Source organism: Gorilla gorilla, chromosome 2 (assembly GCF_029281585.2).
Source record: "Gorilla gorilla gorilla isolate KB3781 chromosome 2, NHGRI_mGorGor1-v2.1_pri, whole genome shotgun sequence".
NCBI lineage: Eukaryota > Metazoa > Chordata > Mammalia > Primates > Hominidae > Gorilla > Gorilla gorilla.
Genome location: NC_086017.1, coordinates 58,510,288 through 58,528,610, shown reverse-complemented (window position 1 = coordinate 58,528,610; position 18,323 = coordinate 58,510,288). Strand labels below are relative to the sequence as shown.

At 60.3% G+C, this 18,323-nt stretch overlaps 1 protein-coding gene across 5 annotated transcripts in view; it reads left to right on the top strand.

Moving 5' to 3' along the window:
• Window positions 1–306: 306 nt before the first annotated feature.
• CELSR3 (cadherin EGF LAG seven-pass G-type receptor 3) overlaps window positions 307–18,323 on the top strand; it is a 26,965-nt gene continuing 8,948 nt past the window's right edge. For 2 of the 5 annotated variants that reach the window (XM_019023310.3, XM_019023309.3), the window contains exons 1-25: window positions 307–5,211; window positions 6,757–7,407; window positions 7,740–7,965; window positions 8,254–8,369; window positions 8,711–8,799; window positions 8,904–9,061; window positions 9,653–9,816; window positions 10,115–10,240; window positions 10,330–10,499; window positions 10,934–11,119; window positions 11,568–11,684; window positions 12,073–12,244; window positions 12,403–12,544; window positions 12,642–12,762; window positions 13,046–13,229; window positions 13,540–13,641; window positions 13,860–13,874; window positions 14,924–15,018; window positions 15,211–15,420; window positions 15,678–15,873; window positions 16,142–16,297; window positions 16,824–16,989; window positions 17,495–17,662; window positions 17,884–18,010; window positions 18,103–18,309. In XM_019023310.3, coding sequence (XP_018878855.3) covers window positions 1,101–5,211; window positions 6,757–7,407; window positions 7,740–7,965; window positions 8,254–8,369; window positions 8,711–8,799; window positions 8,904–9,061; window positions 9,653–9,816; window positions 10,115–10,240; window positions 10,330–10,499; window positions 10,934–11,119; window positions 11,568–11,684; window positions 12,073–12,244; window positions 12,403–12,544; window positions 12,642–12,762; window positions 13,046–13,229; window positions 13,540–13,641; window positions 13,860–13,874; window positions 14,924–15,018; window positions 15,211–15,420; window positions 15,678–15,873; window positions 16,142–16,297; window positions 16,824–16,989; window positions 17,495–17,662; window positions 17,884–18,010; window positions 18,103–18,309 — 8,175 coding nt within the window. In that variant the 5' untranslated portion in view covers window positions 307–1,100. The remainder of the gene's footprint in view (window positions 5,212–6,756; window positions 7,408–7,739; window positions 7,966–8,253; window positions 8,370–8,710; window positions 8,800–8,903; window positions 9,062–9,652; window positions 9,817–10,114; window positions 10,241–10,329; window positions 10,500–10,933; window positions 11,120–11,567; window positions 11,685–12,072; window positions 12,245–12,402; window positions 12,545–12,641; window positions 12,763–13,045; window positions 13,230–13,539; window positions 13,642–13,859; window positions 13,875–14,923; window positions 15,019–15,210; window positions 15,421–15,677; window positions 15,874–16,141; window positions 16,298–16,823; window positions 16,990–17,494; window positions 17,663–17,883; window positions 18,011–18,102; window positions 18,310–18,323) is intronic. The other 3 variants (XM_019023311.3, XM_055382340.2, XM_055382341.2) reach the window with 2 other exon arrangements.

Below are 18,323 nucleotides of genomic sequence, written 5' to 3'. Positions count from 1 at the left end.
TCCTCGCCTGTTAGAACCAGGGTCCGCCCCATCGCGGGAGCCGCACCCTGTGGAGCGTTCTGGGGTCCCGGCCCTGACCTCTTCCTGGGCGTCGGGATGCCCGGGTCCTCTGCACCCGGCGCTGCAGCTCGTTATCGATTCCGCCTTTGGAGGCCGGTCCGTATAGTGTACCTCCCGGACTATCTCTCACGGTTAGCTGGCAACCGCGGAGCCCCCTCCCCCATGCGATGAGTCCGCCGTGAGGGGCGGGGCCTCCCATTGTGCCAATAGAAACAATGACTGACTGATTGGAGTGCTCCGCGTTCACCCCTCGCCTCCGCTCCTCTCGTGACGTCTGTTGCGCCAGGTCCACCCATTGGCCTGGCGAGACCCGCGCGTGCCAGGAGTTACGCAGGGAGAGCTGGAATGCACCGAGGGTGGGGGGAGGACTGAGTTTCTGTGTCAGTCTCTTCAAGGGGTTAAGGCATGCGGTCGTGACAGACGAGGGGCGGGGACCCGAAGAAGCGGGGCCCGCAGCCATGGGGCAACACCGGGCTCCACGTGGCATCCCAGAGCACTCGGGACTCGCAGCCTGGGAGGGGGTGCAGCCTCCAGTGAAGGGGCCCCGAGCCCGGGAGACTGCTGGGGACCAGCAAGGCAGGGAAGAATTTGGCCTCTGCTCCCGCCTCGGGAGGGTCATCTCTGGTCCCTGCTCCGCAGGGGCGATCCAAACAAGCAGGTGGTCGCGACATGTTTCATAAAACTAGCTGATGGGATAGTTAAAGCTATTGTTCGGGGTGCTGGCACCCCAGACCCCTGTCCAGCCATCGTCCCCTCTACCCCAGGATTTCACACAGTACCCCCTCCCAGAGCTATGAGAACGCTCATGGGCACCAAAATTTCAGACCAAAATCCGGGACACGGTTCAGAACTAGTGGTCAGGAAGGGGGAACAAGAGATCTGGAAGGACAGAAAAAGGCTGGGAGACGGAGCTGGGACAGCGCCCTAGAAGGAGGGAGGTGGGTGAAGGCGGCGACCGAAAGTGGGGAGGGCGGACCCAACGACGGCGAACCTCCGCGCTCTGTTCAGCACCAGGAGCAACGCTCACGTCCTCAATAAAGATGGCGGCAACAGCTTCGGTCCTCAGAGCTGCCATGCGCGATGGGTTGTACCACCGTGTTTCGGGCGCCGGGGCAGAGGTGGAGCGAACCATCGGGGCGGCCGGGAGCCATGTTGGAGCGGCGGGAGGCGGCAGCAGCGTCGGGGATGCTGTGGTGGGGGCGGAAAAAGCCAGGGCCGCACGCCGGAGGGGCTCCGGCCGCGGAGTAGATGGTGCCCAGAGGGCGGCGGGGGTGCGGAGAGACAGGCGGAGGGGCGGGGGCCCGGGGCGGCGGCAGTTGCCCGGGAGGGGGCCCGAGCGGCGGGGCCAGCCCAAGGCCCGGACCGGGGCGGGGGGCGGTGGAGGCCGTGCAGGGAGGCGGGGGATGATGGCGAGGCGGCCGCCGTGGCGGGGCCTCGGGGGACGGTCGACCCCCATACTCCTGCTCCTTCTCCTCTCTTTGTTCCCCCTCAGCCAGGAGGAGCTGGGGGGCGGTGGGCACCAGGGCTGGGACCCAGGCTTAGCTGCCACTACGGGGCCAAGGGCGCATATCGGTGGCGGAGCCTTAGCTCTTTGTCCGGAGTCTTCCGGGGTCCGGGAGGATGGCGGGCCTGGCCTGGGGGTCAGGGAGCCTATCTTCGTGGGGCTCCGAGGGAGAAGGCAAAGCGCCCGGAATAGTCGAGGGCCCCCTGAGCAGCCGAACGAGGAGCTGGGGATTGAACACGGCGTCCAGCCATCGGGCAGCCGCGAACGAGAGACAGGACAGGGACCAGGGTCTGTGTTATACTGGCGCTCAGAGGTCTCCTCTTGCGGGCGGACAGGACCTTTGCAAAGAGGTAGTCTGTCACCAGGGGCTCTGTCCTCAGGGGTCCCGGGCTTGGGGAACAGCTCGCCCCTCCCTTCAGACTTTTTGGTTCGGCACCACGGTCCCAAGCTGGTGTCCTCCCAGCGGAACGCTGGGACAGGCTCCCGCAAAAGAGTGGGCACCGCGCGCTGCTGTGGGGAATTATGGGCAACAGGGAGCAAGGGTCAGGGCGAGAGAGCCACGACATCTGGAGCAGAAAGGACAGCCCCCCGGCGGAACTGTCTTCCAGGGGCCTCGGGATCTGGCCCGGAGCTGGATTCAGCACCACGCACGGCGAGGACAGCTCCTGCATCAGGTTCAGCACCCCGCGAGTCTCGGACAGCTCCCGAGCCGGCGCCCAAGCGCATGCGCTCCCGGGGTCTCTTCCGCCGCCGCTTCCTCCCGCAGCGCCCCGGGCCGCGCCCCCCGGGACTCCCGGCCCGTCCTGAAGCCAGGAAAATAACCTCGGCGAACCGGGCACGCTTTCGTCGCGCCGCAAACCGCCACCCGCAGTTTCCGCAGTACAACTACCAGACGCTGGTGCCGGAGAATGAGGCAGCAGGCACCGCGGTGCTACGCGTGGTTGCTCAGGACCCGGACGCCGGCGAGGCCGGGCGCCTAGTCTACTCGCTGGCGGCACTCATGAACAGCCGCTCGCTGGAGCTGTTCAGCATCGACCCGCAGAGCGGCCTTATCCGTACGGCGGCAGCTCTGGACCGCGAGAGCATGGAGCGTCACTACCTGCGTGTGACCGCGCAGGACCACGGCTCGCCGCGCCTCTCGGCCACCACGATGGTGGCCGTGACAGTAGCCGACCGCAACGACCACTCGCCGGTTTTTGAGCAAGCGCAGTACCGGGAGACGCTTCGCGAGAATGTGGAGGAGGGCTACCCTATCCTGCAGCTGCGTGCCACTGACGGCGACGCGCCCCCCAACGCCAACCTGCGCTACCGCTTCGTGGGGCCGCCAGCTGCGCGCGCTGCAGCTGCCGCCGCCTTCGAGATTGATCCACGCTCCGGCCTCATCAGCACCAGCGGCCAAGTGGACCGCGAGCACATGGAAAGCTATGAGCTGGTGGTGGAAGCCAGCGACCAGGGCCAGGAACCCGGGCCGCGCTCGGCCACTGTGCGTGTACACATAACTGTGCTAGACGAGAACGACAATGCTCCTCAGTTCAGCGAGAAGCGCTACGTGGCGCAGGTGCGCGAGGATGTGCGCCCCCACACAGTCGTGCTGCGCGTCACGGCCACTGACCGGGACAAGGACGCCAACGGATTGGTGCACTACAACATCATCAGTGGCAATAGCCGTGGCCACTTTGCCATCGACAGCCTCACTGGCGAGATCCAGGTGGTGGCACCTCTGGACTTCGAGGCAGAGAGAGAGTATGCCTTGCGCATCAGGGCGCAGGATGCTGGCCGGCCACCGCTGTCCAACAACACGGGCCTGGCCAGCATCCAGGTGGTGGACATCAATGACCACATTCCTATTTTTGTCAGCACGCCCTTCCAAGTTTCTGTCTTGGAAAATGCTCCCTTGGGTCACTCAGTCATCCACATTCAGGCAGTCGATGCAGACCATGGGGAGAATGCCAGATTGGAGTACTCCCTAACTGGTGTGGCACCTGATACTCCTTTTGTGATAAACAGTGCCACTGGCTGGGTCTCTGTGAGTGGTCCCCTGGACCGTGAGTCTGTGGAGCATTACTTCTTTGGTGTGGAGGCTCGAGACCATGGCTCACCCCCACTCTCTGCCTCAGCCAGTGTCACAGTGACTGTGCTGGATGTTAATGACAATCGGCCTGAGTTCACAATGAAGGAGTACCACCTACGACTGAATGAGGATGCAGCTGTGGGCACCAGTGTGGTCAGCGTGACCGCAGTAGACCGTGATGCCAACAGTGCCATCAGCTACCAGATCACAGGCGGCAACACCCGGAATCGCTTTGCCATCAGCACCCAGGGGGGTGTGGGTCTGGTGACTCTGGCTCTGCCACTGGACTACAAGCAGGAACGCTACTTCAAGCTGGTACTAACTGCATCTGACCGTGCCCTTCATGATCACTGCTATGTGCACATCAACATCACAGATGCCAACACTCATCGGCCGGTCTTTCAAAGTGCCCACTACTCAGTGAGTGTGAATGAAGATCGGCCAGTGGGTAGCACCATAGTGGTCATCAGTGCCTCTGATGATGACGTGGGTGAGAATGCTCGTATCACCTATCTCCTGGAGGACAACCTGCCCCAGTTCCGCATTGATGCAGACTCAGGAGCCATTACATTACAGGCCCCATTAGACTATGAGGACCAGGTGACCTACACCCTGGCTATCACAGCTCGGGACAATGGCATCCCACAGAAGGCAGACACTACTTATGTGGAGGTGATGGTCAATGACGTGAATGACAATGCTCCACAATTTGTGGCCTCCCACTATACAGGGCTGGTCTCTGAGGATGCCCCACCTTTCACCAGTGTCCTGCAGATCTCAGCCACTGACCGGGATGCTCATGCCAATGGCCGAGTCCAGTACACTTTCCAGAATGGTGAAGACGGGGATGGAGATTTTACCATTGAGCCCACCTCTGGAATTGTCCGTACAGTAAGGCGGCTAGACCGGGAGGCAGTATCAGTGTATGAGTTGACTGCCTACGCAGTGGACAGAGGTGTGCCCCCACTCCGGACTCCAGTCAGTTTCCAGGTGATGGTGCAGGATGTGAATGACAATGCACCTGTCTTCCCAGCTGAGGAGTTTGAGGTACGGGTGAAAGAGAATAGCATTGTGGGCTCAGTGGTGGCCCAGATCACTGCAGTGGACCCTGACGAAGGCCCCAATGCCCATATAATGTACCAGATCGTGGAGGGGAACATCCCTGAGCTGTTCCAAATGGACATCTTCTCTGGAGAACTGACGGCACTCATTGACCTAGACTATGAGGCTCGCCAAGAATATGTGATTGTGGTGCAGGCCACATCTGCTCCTTTGGTCAGCCGGGCCACTGTGCACGTCCGCCTGGTTGACCAGAATGACAACAGCCCTGTGCTCAACAACTTCCAGATCCTCTTCAACAACTACGTATCCAACCGTTCAGACACCTTCCCGTCGGGCATTATTGGGCGCATCCCAGCTTATGACCCCGATGTCTCCGACCACCTCTTCTACTCCTTTGAGCGTGGCAATGAGCTGCAGCTGCTGGTGGTCAACCAGACCAGTGGGGAGCTGCGACTCAGCCGAAAGCTAGACAATAACCGTCCACTGGTGGCCTCCATGTTGGTGACTGTCACAGGTGAGGGGCAGGGGGCAGGCAAGTGACCCAGTGACACCAACCTGTTGGGCCTCAGGGACTCCACAGGGCACCTCAAACCAAAGAGGGATTTCTAAGCCTTCCAAGAACCCCTTAAGGGTAGGGTTCCTGCACCCTACAAGATCTGCCATAGACCTCACAAGGACTCTGCTTAGGTTCCTGGATAATCTCCACAGAATCCCAATGATTCCAAGGCATCTAGCAGACCCCATAAAGCCTGTAAAGAACTGTCTGCTACCTAGGGATATCTCCCCTCCTGATAAAAGGTCAGAGGTCCTGGGGTAATCCTCTGGAGGTCCTAGGCAAAGCCAGTATGAGCCAGTCAGTCCACACTATGCCCATGTTCAGACGAAGGGTTACTTTGGGTCCAGTCTGACGCTTACCCCATCTGTGCAGGAAATGACCAATACTTGAGTGGTCAGGAACAGCAGCTTACTATGGAAGCTTCAGGTGGACAGTGGCTTCGTAGGGCCTGAGACCCTGACCTTTGGGAAAATGTCCAGAGGTCCACTTGCCTCTTTCCTGCCCCATCTGCTCCAGTCTTTCAGAAACCCCTCCATAATAGGAGAGTGCAGGTGGGAGAGGCTCTTGAAGTCCTGCCTACTGGAGGCTGCAGAGGTTGGGAAATAGGCTTTACTGGTGCTCATTCCTCAGTTCTGGAGCAGGGACTCCTGGCACTGCCTAAGAAGGCACAACCTTCATTTATCCCTCAACTCACTCAACAGTCTATCCTTATTGACCACCCAGTATGTGCTAGGGTGTGGGGACAAGACGAACAAGGCAGCTAAGCACCTCACCTTCATCTCTGGGGTGGTCACTGTGAAACCACAGGACCCAGGTCTGGAGTGGCAAGCAGGCTGCTAACTCAAGAATGCTGGTGTGTGTGTGTGTGTGTGTGTGTGTGTATGTCGGGGTTCAAGACCCTCCTGGAGCTTGATAACCCAGGGTTCTGGAGGATGGCATTGAGTCTTCACTGGGCCAGGGCCCCTTCTAGTGTCATGGAAGAGCAATTTGCTGACCAAAAATAGGAGATAGGTGATCCCTGATCTGGAACCCTTGTTTTCTGGAGGGGATGTTTTGCTGGTTCTGCTATGCTGGAGGAGGGGAGAAGGGAAAGGTGGCTGGGAATGAGTGGCCAGTGGCCCTAGCTCCTCTCTGTGTCCTGAGTTGGGGTGGCCTGCTGACCATGATAACTTGGGGAAGTGTGGGTTACTGAGTACTTAGGGTACTTGAGTGCTGTTGGGGGAGTGACTTGCTAACCCATGGCCACTGTGTGGGGTTGCTTGATCCTTGGCCCAGACCCCTCCGTGTATTGGGGATTGGGGGAGGAAGCAGCAGCTTTTTGACACCTTGATGCTGGGGGAGCTGGTGGTCACTAGCCCCAGACTCCCTTGTGTCCTGGTGGGGTCAGCCTGCTGACTTAGAGGTTCTGGGGGCCTAGGCTATCACTGGCCCCAGCCCTCTTGTGTCCCAGGGAGGGGTGGCCACTGTCCCCAGGATGACCACTGCCCCTGCCCCCGCCTGCAGATGGCCTGCACAGCGTGACGGCGCAGTGTGTGCTGCGCGTGGTCATCATCACGGAGGAGTTGCTGGCCAACAGCCTGACCGTGCGCCTTGAGAACATGTGGCAGGAGCGCTTCCTGTCACCGCTGCTGGGCCGCTTCCTCGAGGGCGTGGCTGCGGTGCTCGCTACGCCTGCTGAGGACGTCTTCATCTTCAACATCCAGAACGACACAGACGTAGGGGGCACCGTGCTCAATGTGAGTTTCTCGGCGCTGGCTCCACGTGGGGCCGGGGCGGGCGCTGCAGGGCCCTGGTTCAGCTCCGAGGAGCTGCAGGAGCAGTTGTACGTGCGCCGGGCGGCGCTGGCGGCTCGCTCCCTGCTCGACGTATTGCCCTTCGACGACAACGTGTGCCTGCGAGAGCCCTGTGAGAACTACATGAAATGCGTGTCCGTGCTCCGCTTTGACTCGTCCGCGCCCTTCCTGGCCTCGGCCTCCACGCTGTTCCGACCCATCCAGCCCATCGCTGGCCTGCGCTGCCGCTGCCCGCCCGGATTCACGGGAGACTTTTGCGAGACCGAGCTCGACCTCTGCTACTCCAACCCATGTCGCAACGGCGGAGCCTGCGCGCGGCGCGAGGGAGGCTACACGTGCGTCTGCCGCCCGCGCTTCACCGGTGAGCAGGACGCTGGGCCAGAGCCGGGGGAAGCACGGGCCAAGGCTGGGGGCGGGACCACAATGCGAGTGAGTACTGGGAGTCACTTGTGAGGCCACGGCCTGGTATGGACGCGGTTAGGCCAGAAGCGGTAGAGAGTGGCCGGGAGGGGCCGCCGCCGAGGCAGCGATGAGACTGGGGAGGGGGCGGGGCCAGACGGAAGGGGCGTGTCCACCGAAGAGCACGCCCTTTCGGGGGTCTTGGCACCCGGCCTCGGGGCGCGCGGTCTTTGAAGGGGCCGGAGCAGGGGCGGGCGTGGGCGTGACCGCCTCTGACCGCGGCTTGGCCCCCAGGAGAGGACTGCGAGCTGGACACCGAGGCCGGCCGCTGCGTGCCGGGCGTCTGCCGCAACGGGGGCACCTGCACCGACGCGCCCAACGGCGGCTTTCGCTGCCAGTGCCCGGCAGGCGGCGCCTTCGAGGGCCCGCGCTGCGAGGTGGCTGCGCGCTCCTTCCCGCCCAGTTCGTTCGTCATGTTTCGCGGCCTGCGGCAGCGATTCCACCTTACGCTGTCCCTCTCGTAGGTGCCCGCCCCGTGTCTGAGCGCCTCCACGCCGCCCCCACCTACCGGCCCTCACCCAGATTCCTGACTGCCCCGTCCTGGCATCCCCACGAGACACCGCCCCTCCCCTGACGCCCCGCCCGGGGTCTCCTGACCTCGATGCACCCGCGTCCCCCCGGTCGGTCCCGCCGTCCCTCGTCGCTTCCTCTCTCGCCCCAGCCCCTTCTCCTCGCAGGGATGGTGGGTGTGAAGTGGTACCCTGCTCCTGACGCTCCCACCCCCGCAACCCCCTCCCACCCCGCCCAGGTTCGCGACAGTGCAGCAGAGCGGGCTGCTCTTCTACAACGGGCGCCTGAACGAGAAGCACGACTTCCTGGCCCTGGAACTCGTGGCTGGCCAAGTGCGGCTCACATATTCCACGGGTGGGTGCCCTGGATGTGACGGCGAAAGGGTGCATGTGTGCTGGAGGACGCAGGGCCCAAGTCCCCTCAGGTTTGCTTCACTGTGCACCTGAGCACACACTCCACGCCATACAAGCAGTGAAGACCTAGCTCCTTGGCCATTCCCTGTGGGAAGGTCCCTCCCTCCAAGAAGTCTGTTTCTCCTGTCTGTTCAAAGGCACTCTGAGCCAGCCATTGTGGTCACCAGTGGGGGGACTGATCTGATGCATCCAGGGTGGCCCTGGGAATGGTTGTGCTTATATGACGGGTGGGATGGGGCGACTCCGCTGCTCCTGATGATTCCACATGCATCTCCCCTCCAGGTGAATCCAACACCGTGGTCAGCCCCACAGTTCCAGGGGGCTTGAGTGATGGGCAATGGCATACAGTGCATCTGAGATACTACAACAAGGTGGGGGCCATCCCTGGCATCGGGTATGAGGGGAGTTGGGATGCTGACTTCTGCTCCTCACGGGTTACTAGGGGCACTGTTGACTGGTGTGCCTGCGTCTTCAGCCCCGGACAGATGCCCTAGGGGGTGCACAGGGCCCCTCCAAGGACAAGGTGGCTGTGCTGAGCGTGGATGATTGTGATGTGGCTGTGGCTCTGCAGTTTGGTGCTGAGATTGGCAACTACTCATGCGCGGCTGCTGGTGTGCAAACAAGCTCCAAGAAGTGAGGCCTCTGCCCCCTAGTCCCCTTGTCCCCTGCCTACCAAAGCCCACTCCAACCCTTCACATCCCATTCCTCATCCCATCCTGCCAAACTCTCCCATCTTTCCCCCAAACCACCAAGATTTCCCTCTCCTCTCAAAGACCCTGAAAGCCTACTCACCCTAGCCCCCAATCCTGTATTCCACCCCATACTCCCTCCTCCCACACACAGTCCCCAGGCAGTCCTCCAAAGCCTCCACCTCCCCACCCCAGTCTCACTAATGTCCCACGTCCCCTCCGAGTCCCTTCATCTCATGTCCAGTCCCCCAGCGTCTTCACGTCTCCATCCCCTCCCCAGCCAGCCAGATGCCTCATTCTTTCATCATAGCTCTCAACCCCCATTCACCTACCTTTCCCCAGACCATCGGCCCATCACGGGTGCCCCTTTGCACCCCAACTGAAGTAAGATCCTAACTCCTTCCACAGCTCGGCCTTATTTTCCTCCCTCAATCACCCTACCCTCTGGGTCCTACCCCCCTGCTTCCCATGGCCCCCCAGGAGCAACTCTACTCTGGCCCCAGTCCCACCAATGACCCAGACCCCTGATCCCCAGGTCCCTGGACCTGACGGGCCCTCTTCTTCTGGGAGGTGTCCCCAACCTCCCCGAGAACTTCCCCGTATCCCATAAGGACTTCATCGGCTGTATGCGGGACCTGCACATTGATGGCCGCCGAGTGGACATGGCGGCTTTTGTCGCAAATAATGGCACCATGGCAGGTAGGCCTGAAGCTTCCACCAGCCTAGCCCATGGCTCTGTCCCCATCATAGGGAGGAAGTGGAGGACTCCATGGGGTGACTCCATACCTGACTTCAAGCCAGTCTCCTTTGGTGGCAAGCAGCATGCTACAGCCCAGACTTTAGGGCCTGACTCTTACCAACCCCATTCATCGAAAGAAAATGGGAAATGGGGCTGAGATCTTGGTCTCTTTCAGCCCCTCTGGACACTAAAGTCCTGTCCAGCACTTGTGCCCCCCAACCCTTGTTCTCATGTCTGCCATGTGCTTTCCTCTCCCAGGCTGCCAAGCCAAGCTACACTTTTGTGACTCAGGCCCCTGCAAGAACAGTGGCTTCTGCTTGGAGCGCTGGGGCGGCTTCAGCTGCGACTGCCCTGTGGGCTTCGGCGGCAAAGACTGTCGGCTTAGTAAGTGGGCAGCATGGGGCAGGGGGGCCTGCAGGGTCAGATCTGTTCCTGGGGCAGGGGCTGTAACCCTGTTTCTCTTATCCACTCAGCTATGGCCCATCCCCACCATTTCCGTGGCAACGGCACACTGAGCTGGAACTTTGGAAGTGACATGGCTGTGTCTGTGCCATGGTACCTGGGGCTGGCATTTCGGACACGGGCAACGCAGGGGGTCCTGATGCAAGTGCAGGCTGGGCCACACAGCACGCTCCTTTGCCAGGTGTGTCCACTCTGCTCACCCTCCCTATACCCTCAGTTCTCAGTCTCTTAGGCCACCACTGACATTCTTGTGGGTTCAGGTTGGTCACACAGCATACTTTTCTGCCAGGTGTCCCAACCACACTTGACCCTGCTCTGGACCCTAGCCCTTGATTCTCTTTCCATCATTATATCCTCTGCAGGTGCAGGGCTCCAGCATAGCTCTCTCTTATGGAAGCTGCACCAACCCACCCACAACACCTGGTCCTATCCTCTGCCCCCTGACCCCATATCAGCAACATGATGTCCCCTGGCACAGTGCCCTTTGTGCCAGGTATAACCTTGACCCCACTGTTCTGACCTCTGATATTCCTGACCTCTGAGCCCTCTGATCTCACCTCCAAGTCCCAGCCCACATGGGGCTCTAACCCCAGGGCTATGCATCTCTGCCCACAGCTAGATCGGGGGTTACTGTCTGTGACAGTGACCAGGGGCTCGGGCCGTGCTTCCCATCTCCTTCTGGACCAGGTGACTGTCAGTGATGGCCGGTGGCACGATCTGCGGCTGGAGTTGCAGGAGGAACCAGGTGGCCGGCGGGGCCACCATGTCCTTATGGTCTCACTGGACTTTAGCCTCTTCCAGGTCTGGCCTCTGACCCCGGGGTAGTCTGTTCTCAGCCTTCCAACCAGATCCGCCTTATTTGACCCCACCTCTAGTCCAGCTCCTCTCAGTTCCCTCCACTGCACCGAGTCTGATGTTCTACCCCCAGTTCCCCACCATATATCCTTGCACTGAGCCCACCCACCAGCCAAGTTGGTCCACTCCCAAGCCCTCTTTGTGCCAGATTTGGGGCCTGGTCTTGGGGAACCTCTGTAGCCAGCACTTTGCCTGATTCCTAGAAGCCCCTTCTAGTCTCTGCCCCAGTCTCTACCCACCCCCGGTCAAAATCAAGCAATATTAAGGTCTGCTGTGGGTCCAGGAGGGAGGGGGCAGCCTAGAAGGGCTAGAAGAAGGCCAAGACTGACTCTGGGCTATGACAGGGGTTCATCAGGCCCCTCTCCCTCAGTGCTGACTGCCCCACTTCCTCCAGGACACCATGGCAGTGGGGAGTGAGCTGCAGGGCCTGAAGGTAAAGCAGCTCCACGTGGGAGGCCTGCCCCCCGGCAGTGCAGAGGAGGCTCCTCAGGGTCTGGTTGGCTGCATCCAGGTGGGGGTCAGCATGGGAATGTGATATGGGGCATTAGGGTCAGGGGTCAGAAGTCAGGGGCTCCTTGGGACCTGAAAGGCAGCATTCAAGTGGGGGTTGGTGCGAGGGGGTGAATGACCCAGAATTGAGAGCTAGGTCAAGCCTTTCTGTGGCGTTGGAGGCGGGAGTCTAGCTTGGATTATCAAGGGCCTTTAGGAATCTGTGTCAGAAACAGCACAATTAGGGTCCCACAGGGGTACCAAATTGGGGATATTTTTGAGGCCTGGGTTTTTTGAGGGTATCAGAAGACTGCATGTCAGGGATCATCAGACCGGGTGGCTGGCTCTATAGTACTTGAGGCTGAGGTGCCTTAACATGGTCTCACCTCTTGCTGGCTGTGTGTCCACAGGGGGTGTGGCTCGGCTCCACACCCTCTGGCTCCCCGGCCCTGCTACCCCCCAGCCACCGAGTGAATGTGGAGCCTGGCTGTGTTGTGACCAACGCCTGTGCCTCTGGGCCCTGCCCACCTCACGCAGACTGCCGGGACCACTGGCAGACCTTTTCTTGCACCTGCCGGCCAGGTGAGCCTTGAGGGGGTTGGGGGAAGGGTGACCTGGGCAGGCGTTAGGGGCCCATGATGAAGACTGGGGAACCTGAAGGAGGCAGGGACTTGGGACGGGTGCCTGCTTCCTTCCATGCTCTGCGACCAGGATCCTGAGCTTTCTGACCCAATATGCAGGTTACTACGGCCCAGGCTGTGTGGATGCCTGCCTCCTGAACCCCTGTCAGAACCAGGGATCATGCCGGCACCTGCCAGGAGCCCCCCATGGCTATACCTGTGACTGTGTGGGTGGCTATTTCGGGCACCACTGTGAGCACAGGTAAGAGGCTGGGGCTGAGGCGATGGGGAGACCTGGCAGGGACAGGGAGGGTCACTGGGATACCATGGAGGCATCTTACCTGGCTCTGCACCCCCAGGATGGACCAGCAGTGCCCACGGGGCTGGTGGGGGAGCCCAACCTGTGGCCCCTGCAACTGTGATGTTCACAAAGGTTTTGATCCCAACTGCAACAAGACAAATGGGCAGTGTCACTGCAAGGTGCGCCTGGCCCCTGACCTTTTAACCCTTCCTTGGACGCAATCTGCAATTCCTGTCCAGCTTGCTGACCTCTGCCACCTGACTTGGGCCCTAACCTCTTGCCTGTGTCCTGTGACCAAGTTGCTGTCTCTCATCCTTTACCCGTGACCCCTCCCTTGGCTTCATGCATGACCCAGGTGTCCTCTGGCCCATGAGCACTATTCTCTTGACCCTTTATCCTTGATTCCACTCATTCCCCAAGCCCTGACCTCTGACTTCAGGCCCCTCGCCCATCCTCAAACAGGAGTTCCACTACCGACCGCGGGGCAGTGACTCTTGCCTCCCATGTGACTGCTACCCTGTGGGCTCCACCTCGCGCTCATGTGCACCCCACAGCGGGCAGTGCCCCTGTCGCCCAGGAGCCCTTGGCCGCCAGTGCAACAGCTGTGACAGTCCCTTCGCAGAGGTGACAGCCAGCGGCTGCCGGGGTGAGCAGGCTCCACCCAGCTCCACCCATAGAGGGCTGGTTCCAGTGTGCCACCATCACGTGTCAGTGGCACACATGGCTCCTTGGGGACTCTGGAAGCTTCTCCTGAGGGAGACCACTTACACCCAGGGAACCCTACCTTTGCCCCAAGTACTTTGCTGACCTGTCACAGAATCTGACAGGTCAGCTCCTGAGAAGCCAGCAGGAGTGGCGGGCAGTGGGCCTTGTGGGGGGTGGTGGAGGGGCAGTGGGTGTGGCTGTCACCTGCCCTGGACCCTGACTGCCTGGCTCAGCACCTCTTCTCTCTCTAGTGCTCTATGATGCCTGCCCTAAGTCCCTGAGATCTGGTGTGTGGTGGCCCCAGACAAAGTTTGGCATCCTGGCCACAGTGCCCTGTCCCCGGGGGGCCCTGGGTGAGTATGTGGGGGGAAAGGACATCACTGAGGGTGGGGGTGGGCCTGTACTCTGACTGCTAGAGCCATCTCTTTTCCTAAATTGGGTGGCTTTGTTCCTGCAAAGAGGTGGAAGTGGGGTGGGAGTCCATGTGGGCCCCTCACTACCGATTAGGGGCTCTGGGCCCCTCCCTACACCCTCATTGAGCCTCCATCTGTTTCTCTTGGCTTCTGGGCAGGATTGCGGGGTGCAGGTAAGGGGTACGTGTTTGCTCAGGTGCACTGCCCCCTCCCACTGCCAGAGCTTTTGCAGACCCCTCCTGCTGCCTGAGGTCCCTGCAGACCCCTCCCTGCTGCCTAAAATCCCTGCAGGCCCCTTCTGGCTATCTGAGTACCCCAGGGGCCCTTCTCTGATGCCTGAGATCCTCAGAGAACCCTCCCCATTGCCTGAGGACCCTGCTGACCCCTCCTCAGTTCCTGGGGTCCCCATAGAACTTTCCCCACTGCCTGAGGTCACGAAAGATCCCTCCTCAGTCTGAGGACCCTATAGCTCCTTCCTGCTGCTTGGGGGCCCCTCCCCACTGCCTGAGGTCCCCTCAGAACACTCCCTGCTGCTTGAGGTCTCTGCAGTGGCTAGACAGAGATTGTTTGCGTACGCATGCTCACGTGTGTATCTCTGTGCCTGTGCACGTGTCTGTGAACCTGTTGCGGGGAGGGGATTCTGTGATTAAGTTAGGCTCTCTCTTGTTGGTAGCTACAAACTTTTTTAAGATCCAAGTCAATTCTCATTCAACCTCCATCCCAACCCCAGAGACGAGGGAGAGAAATGACAGCAAAGTAACCACTGGGGCAGTTAAAACTTGTGTGAGAATCCTCCCACCTGACTTTCACTGGATGTTCCTAGAAGCCCTCTTCTGTGTTGGCATGTCTGTGTGTGTGCGAGAGAGCATTGTGTGTCTGCGTACTGGTCTGGTCCATACATCTGTGTGTAATTGGTGAGCATTGGTGTGTGTCTGTGTGAACCGGCACATCTATGAGCCAGTCCTGGCCCACGTGGGTGAGTGTGTGCAGCCCCACCCTTGGGCTTTGTGTGGTTGCTGGTTGAGAATGGTCTACAGCCCTCTCAGTAATTGCCTGACAAGCAGCTGGGGCCTACCTGGGCTTGGGCCGCTACCTCCAGGGGTATGCTCATGACTCTGACTTCTGCCTCAGGGATTCCCCCAGCATAGGAGAGGGTGCTGCGGTTATCTCCTCAGCAAAGGTATCCAGGCCCCAGGCCTGACCAGGGGTTGCCTGCCTCCAGGTGCTGCTGTGCGGCTGTGTGATGAGGCCCAGGGTTGGCTGGAGCCCGACCTCTTCAACTGTACCTCCCCTGCCTTTCGAGAGCTCAGTCTGCTGGTGAGACTGCCCAGACCTTTTCCTGCAACCTAAGACTTTCCTTGGCCTGTGGTGGGCCCCAGATACCACACCCTAGCCCTTGAACTCCTGAGCCTTTCCTGGTTGCCCTTTAATCTGGCAAGACTTTCTCCCTGTGAAGCTTTGGAGGAAGGCCTAAGGGACCACAGAGCAACCATCTCCTTGTCTTGGCAGCTGGATGGCCTAGAGCTGAACAAGACGGCACTGGATACCATGGAGGCCAAGAAGCTGGCTCAGCGGCTACGGGAGGTGACTGGCCACACTGACCACTATTTTAGCCAAGATGTTCGAGTCACTGCCCGCCTGCTGGCCCACCTGCTGGCCTTCGAGAGCCATCAGCAGGGCTTCGGGCTGACAGCCACACAGGATGCCCACTTCAATGAGGTGGGGCTGTGCCCTATGTTCTCAGTGCCTTGGCCCCCCAGCTCCCAGCCTCCTGCCCCTGGATCCCCAGCTCAGGCTCCTGCTGTCCTCTTGGGAAGTGAAGGTCCTGGGCTCTCCCTCTGTCCTTGTCCTCTCCAGCCCCACCCCCTTGCCTGTTGGAGCCCCTCTGAGCACCTGTCCAGACCTCTCATGCCTGCCCTATCCCCTCATACATCCTCACCACCTGGCTGAACCCAATTCTATCTCTATCTTCCCAGAATCTTCTGTGGGCCGGCTCTGCACTGCTTGCCCCAGAGACAGGGGACTTGTGGGCGGCACTGGGGCAGCGGGCCCCTGGGGGCTCCCCAGGCAGCGCGGGGCTGGTGAGGCACCTGGAGGAGTATGCAGCCACACTGGCAAGGAATATGGAACTCACATACCTGAATCCCATGGGGCTGGTGACGCCTAATATCAGTGCGTTGTGGGTGGGGTAGGGTGGGGCACAGCAGGGGGCCATGAAAGGGCAGATACCTGAAGGTCTGAGGGGCTGTGGCTATCGATGCCAACGTTAATGGCAGGAGACTCAGCCACCGCCCTCAGCGTTTTGTAGGGACAGGCTCCGAGCTGGTAGCATGGAAAACGGATTGTGGGACTCAGGTGCGGGATGCGAGTAAGAGGGAGTAGAACCCTTGGCAGGGGGAAGAGGTCCATGATGGGCCTCCCCTTTCTTTCTCCTGGTTAGTGCTCAGCATTGACCGCATGGAGCACCCCAGTTCTCCCCGGGGGGCCCGTCGCTACCCTCGCTACCATAGCAACCTCTTTCGAGGCCAGGATGCCTGGGATCCTCACACCCATGTGCTGCTGCCTTCCCAGTCCCCACGGCCATCCCCATCTGAAGGTGAGAGCCCCTGGGAGACCCCTGGGCCAAGTCCTGTCTCTCTGTCCCCCCAGCCAGATACTATGTTGCCCTCCTGCCAATTTTCCCCTTTCTAGACCTCCTCAGTGTCAGACCCTCCCACATCTCCCCTCCACCCTCCCTTCCACATCTCCCCTCCACCCTCCCACATCTCCCCTCCACCCTCCACCCTCCCACATCTCCCCTCCACCCTCCCTCCCACATCTCCCCTCCACCCTCCCACATCTCCCCTCCACCCTCCACCCTCCCACATCTCCCCTCCACCCTCCCTCCCACATCTCCCCTCCACTGTCCACCTTGCCACACCTTCACTTTGTCAGACCCTCTCCCTCATCACAAATGACCCCTCCCAGGCCTTGACTGTTACTTTCTGGGTTCATGCTCCCTGAACTCCCCAATTCTGCTCCTGCAGGGAAGAGACCCCCATGCTTGATGGGGTTCAGAGCTGGGTTGGTGGGTGCTTTGGGTCAAAGGTCACTGACAGAAGCTCCTCCTTCTCTCCTGACAGTTCTACCCACAAGCAGCAGCACAGAAAACTCCACCACCTCAAGTGTGGTCCCCCCACCAGCGCCGCCAGAGCCAGAGCCTGGGATCTCCATTATCATTCTCCTTGTTTACCGCACCTTGGGGGGACTGCTCCCTGCCCAGTTCCAGGCGGAACGCCGAGGTGCCAGGTACTCAGGCCCCTCACCCCTGAGCTTCCTGTGAACTTCTCAGCCCGGCAGCCCCTTTTTTGGTGGGTAGATGTATAGGTTCACAACACACAGAGAGGAGCACAGCTCCAGGGAGCCCCATCCTTGCCGGGTTCTGTGTGAATCTTATTCTCTGGAGTTGTGCAGAGTGACAGAGCCACAGGCTGACAGACACAGAGCCACACACAGGAGGGATCCATGAGCCAGGTACAGACAGACCAAAGGGCTGACAGAGACAGACAAGGACAGGCTGACTGATGGGGGTGGGAGGGAGGGCAATCAGAGGCAAACAGTTGCAGGTCCCCTGGAGTTGCTCAGCCCCTCAGCAGCCCGGCAGAAGCTGGAGGGATTCTTAGAAACAGCTTCCACTCTGGGGACATCCCAGACCCTGGGTCAGCCCTGGAGAGTGGCATGAAGATGGGGTGAGGCAAGCAGGCTGAGCGTGGGGAGGTCAGCAGTGTGTAAGCCCAGATGGGTGTCTCCCCAGGCTTCCTCAGAACCCCGTCATGAACTCCCCGGTGGTCAGCGTGGCTGTGTTCCACGGACGCAACTTCCTAAGGGGAATCCTGGAGTCCCCCATCAGCCTAGAGTTTCGCCTGCTACAGACAGCAAATCGGAGCAAGGCGATCTGTGTGCAGTGGGACCCACCTGGCCTGTGAGGACCCCCATTCTGGAAACCCTTGGTCCCGTTAGCCCTTGGGAGGCCAACTAATAGTCCCAGCCTTCCCCTGGGGCCCCCACTAGTGCTGTTGTGCAACCTGGACCATGAGGAATGCTGTACCCCAACTCCAGGCACCCTCAGCCCTTCCCATGATCTCTCACAAACCCCTGCCTGACAGTGGGTCACAGTTGTGTCTAACTGCCCTGTGGCTGCAGGGCGGAGCAGCATGGTGTGTGGACAGCACGGGACTGCGAGCTGGTGCACAGGAATGGGTCCCATGCACGGTGTCGCTGCAGCCGGACAGGGACCTTTGGGGTCCTCATGGATGCCTCTCCCCGTGAGGTGGGGCTGTGTTCAGTGTCCCAAGGAAGTGGGGGGTCAAAGGGACACAGGGATTCTGCCCAACAACCCATCAACCATTCCTGTCTCTGTAGAGGCTGGAGGGCGACCTGGAGCTGCTGGCTGTGTTCACCCACGTGGTCGTGGCTGTGTCTGTGGCGGCGCTGGTTCTGACTGCAGCCGTCCTGCTGAGCCTGCGCAGCCTCAAGTCCAATGTGCGTGGGATCCATGCCAATGTGGCAGCCGCCCTGGGGGTGGCAGAGCTCCTCTTCCTGCTGGGGATTCACAGGACCCACAATCAGGTGCAGGATCAGGG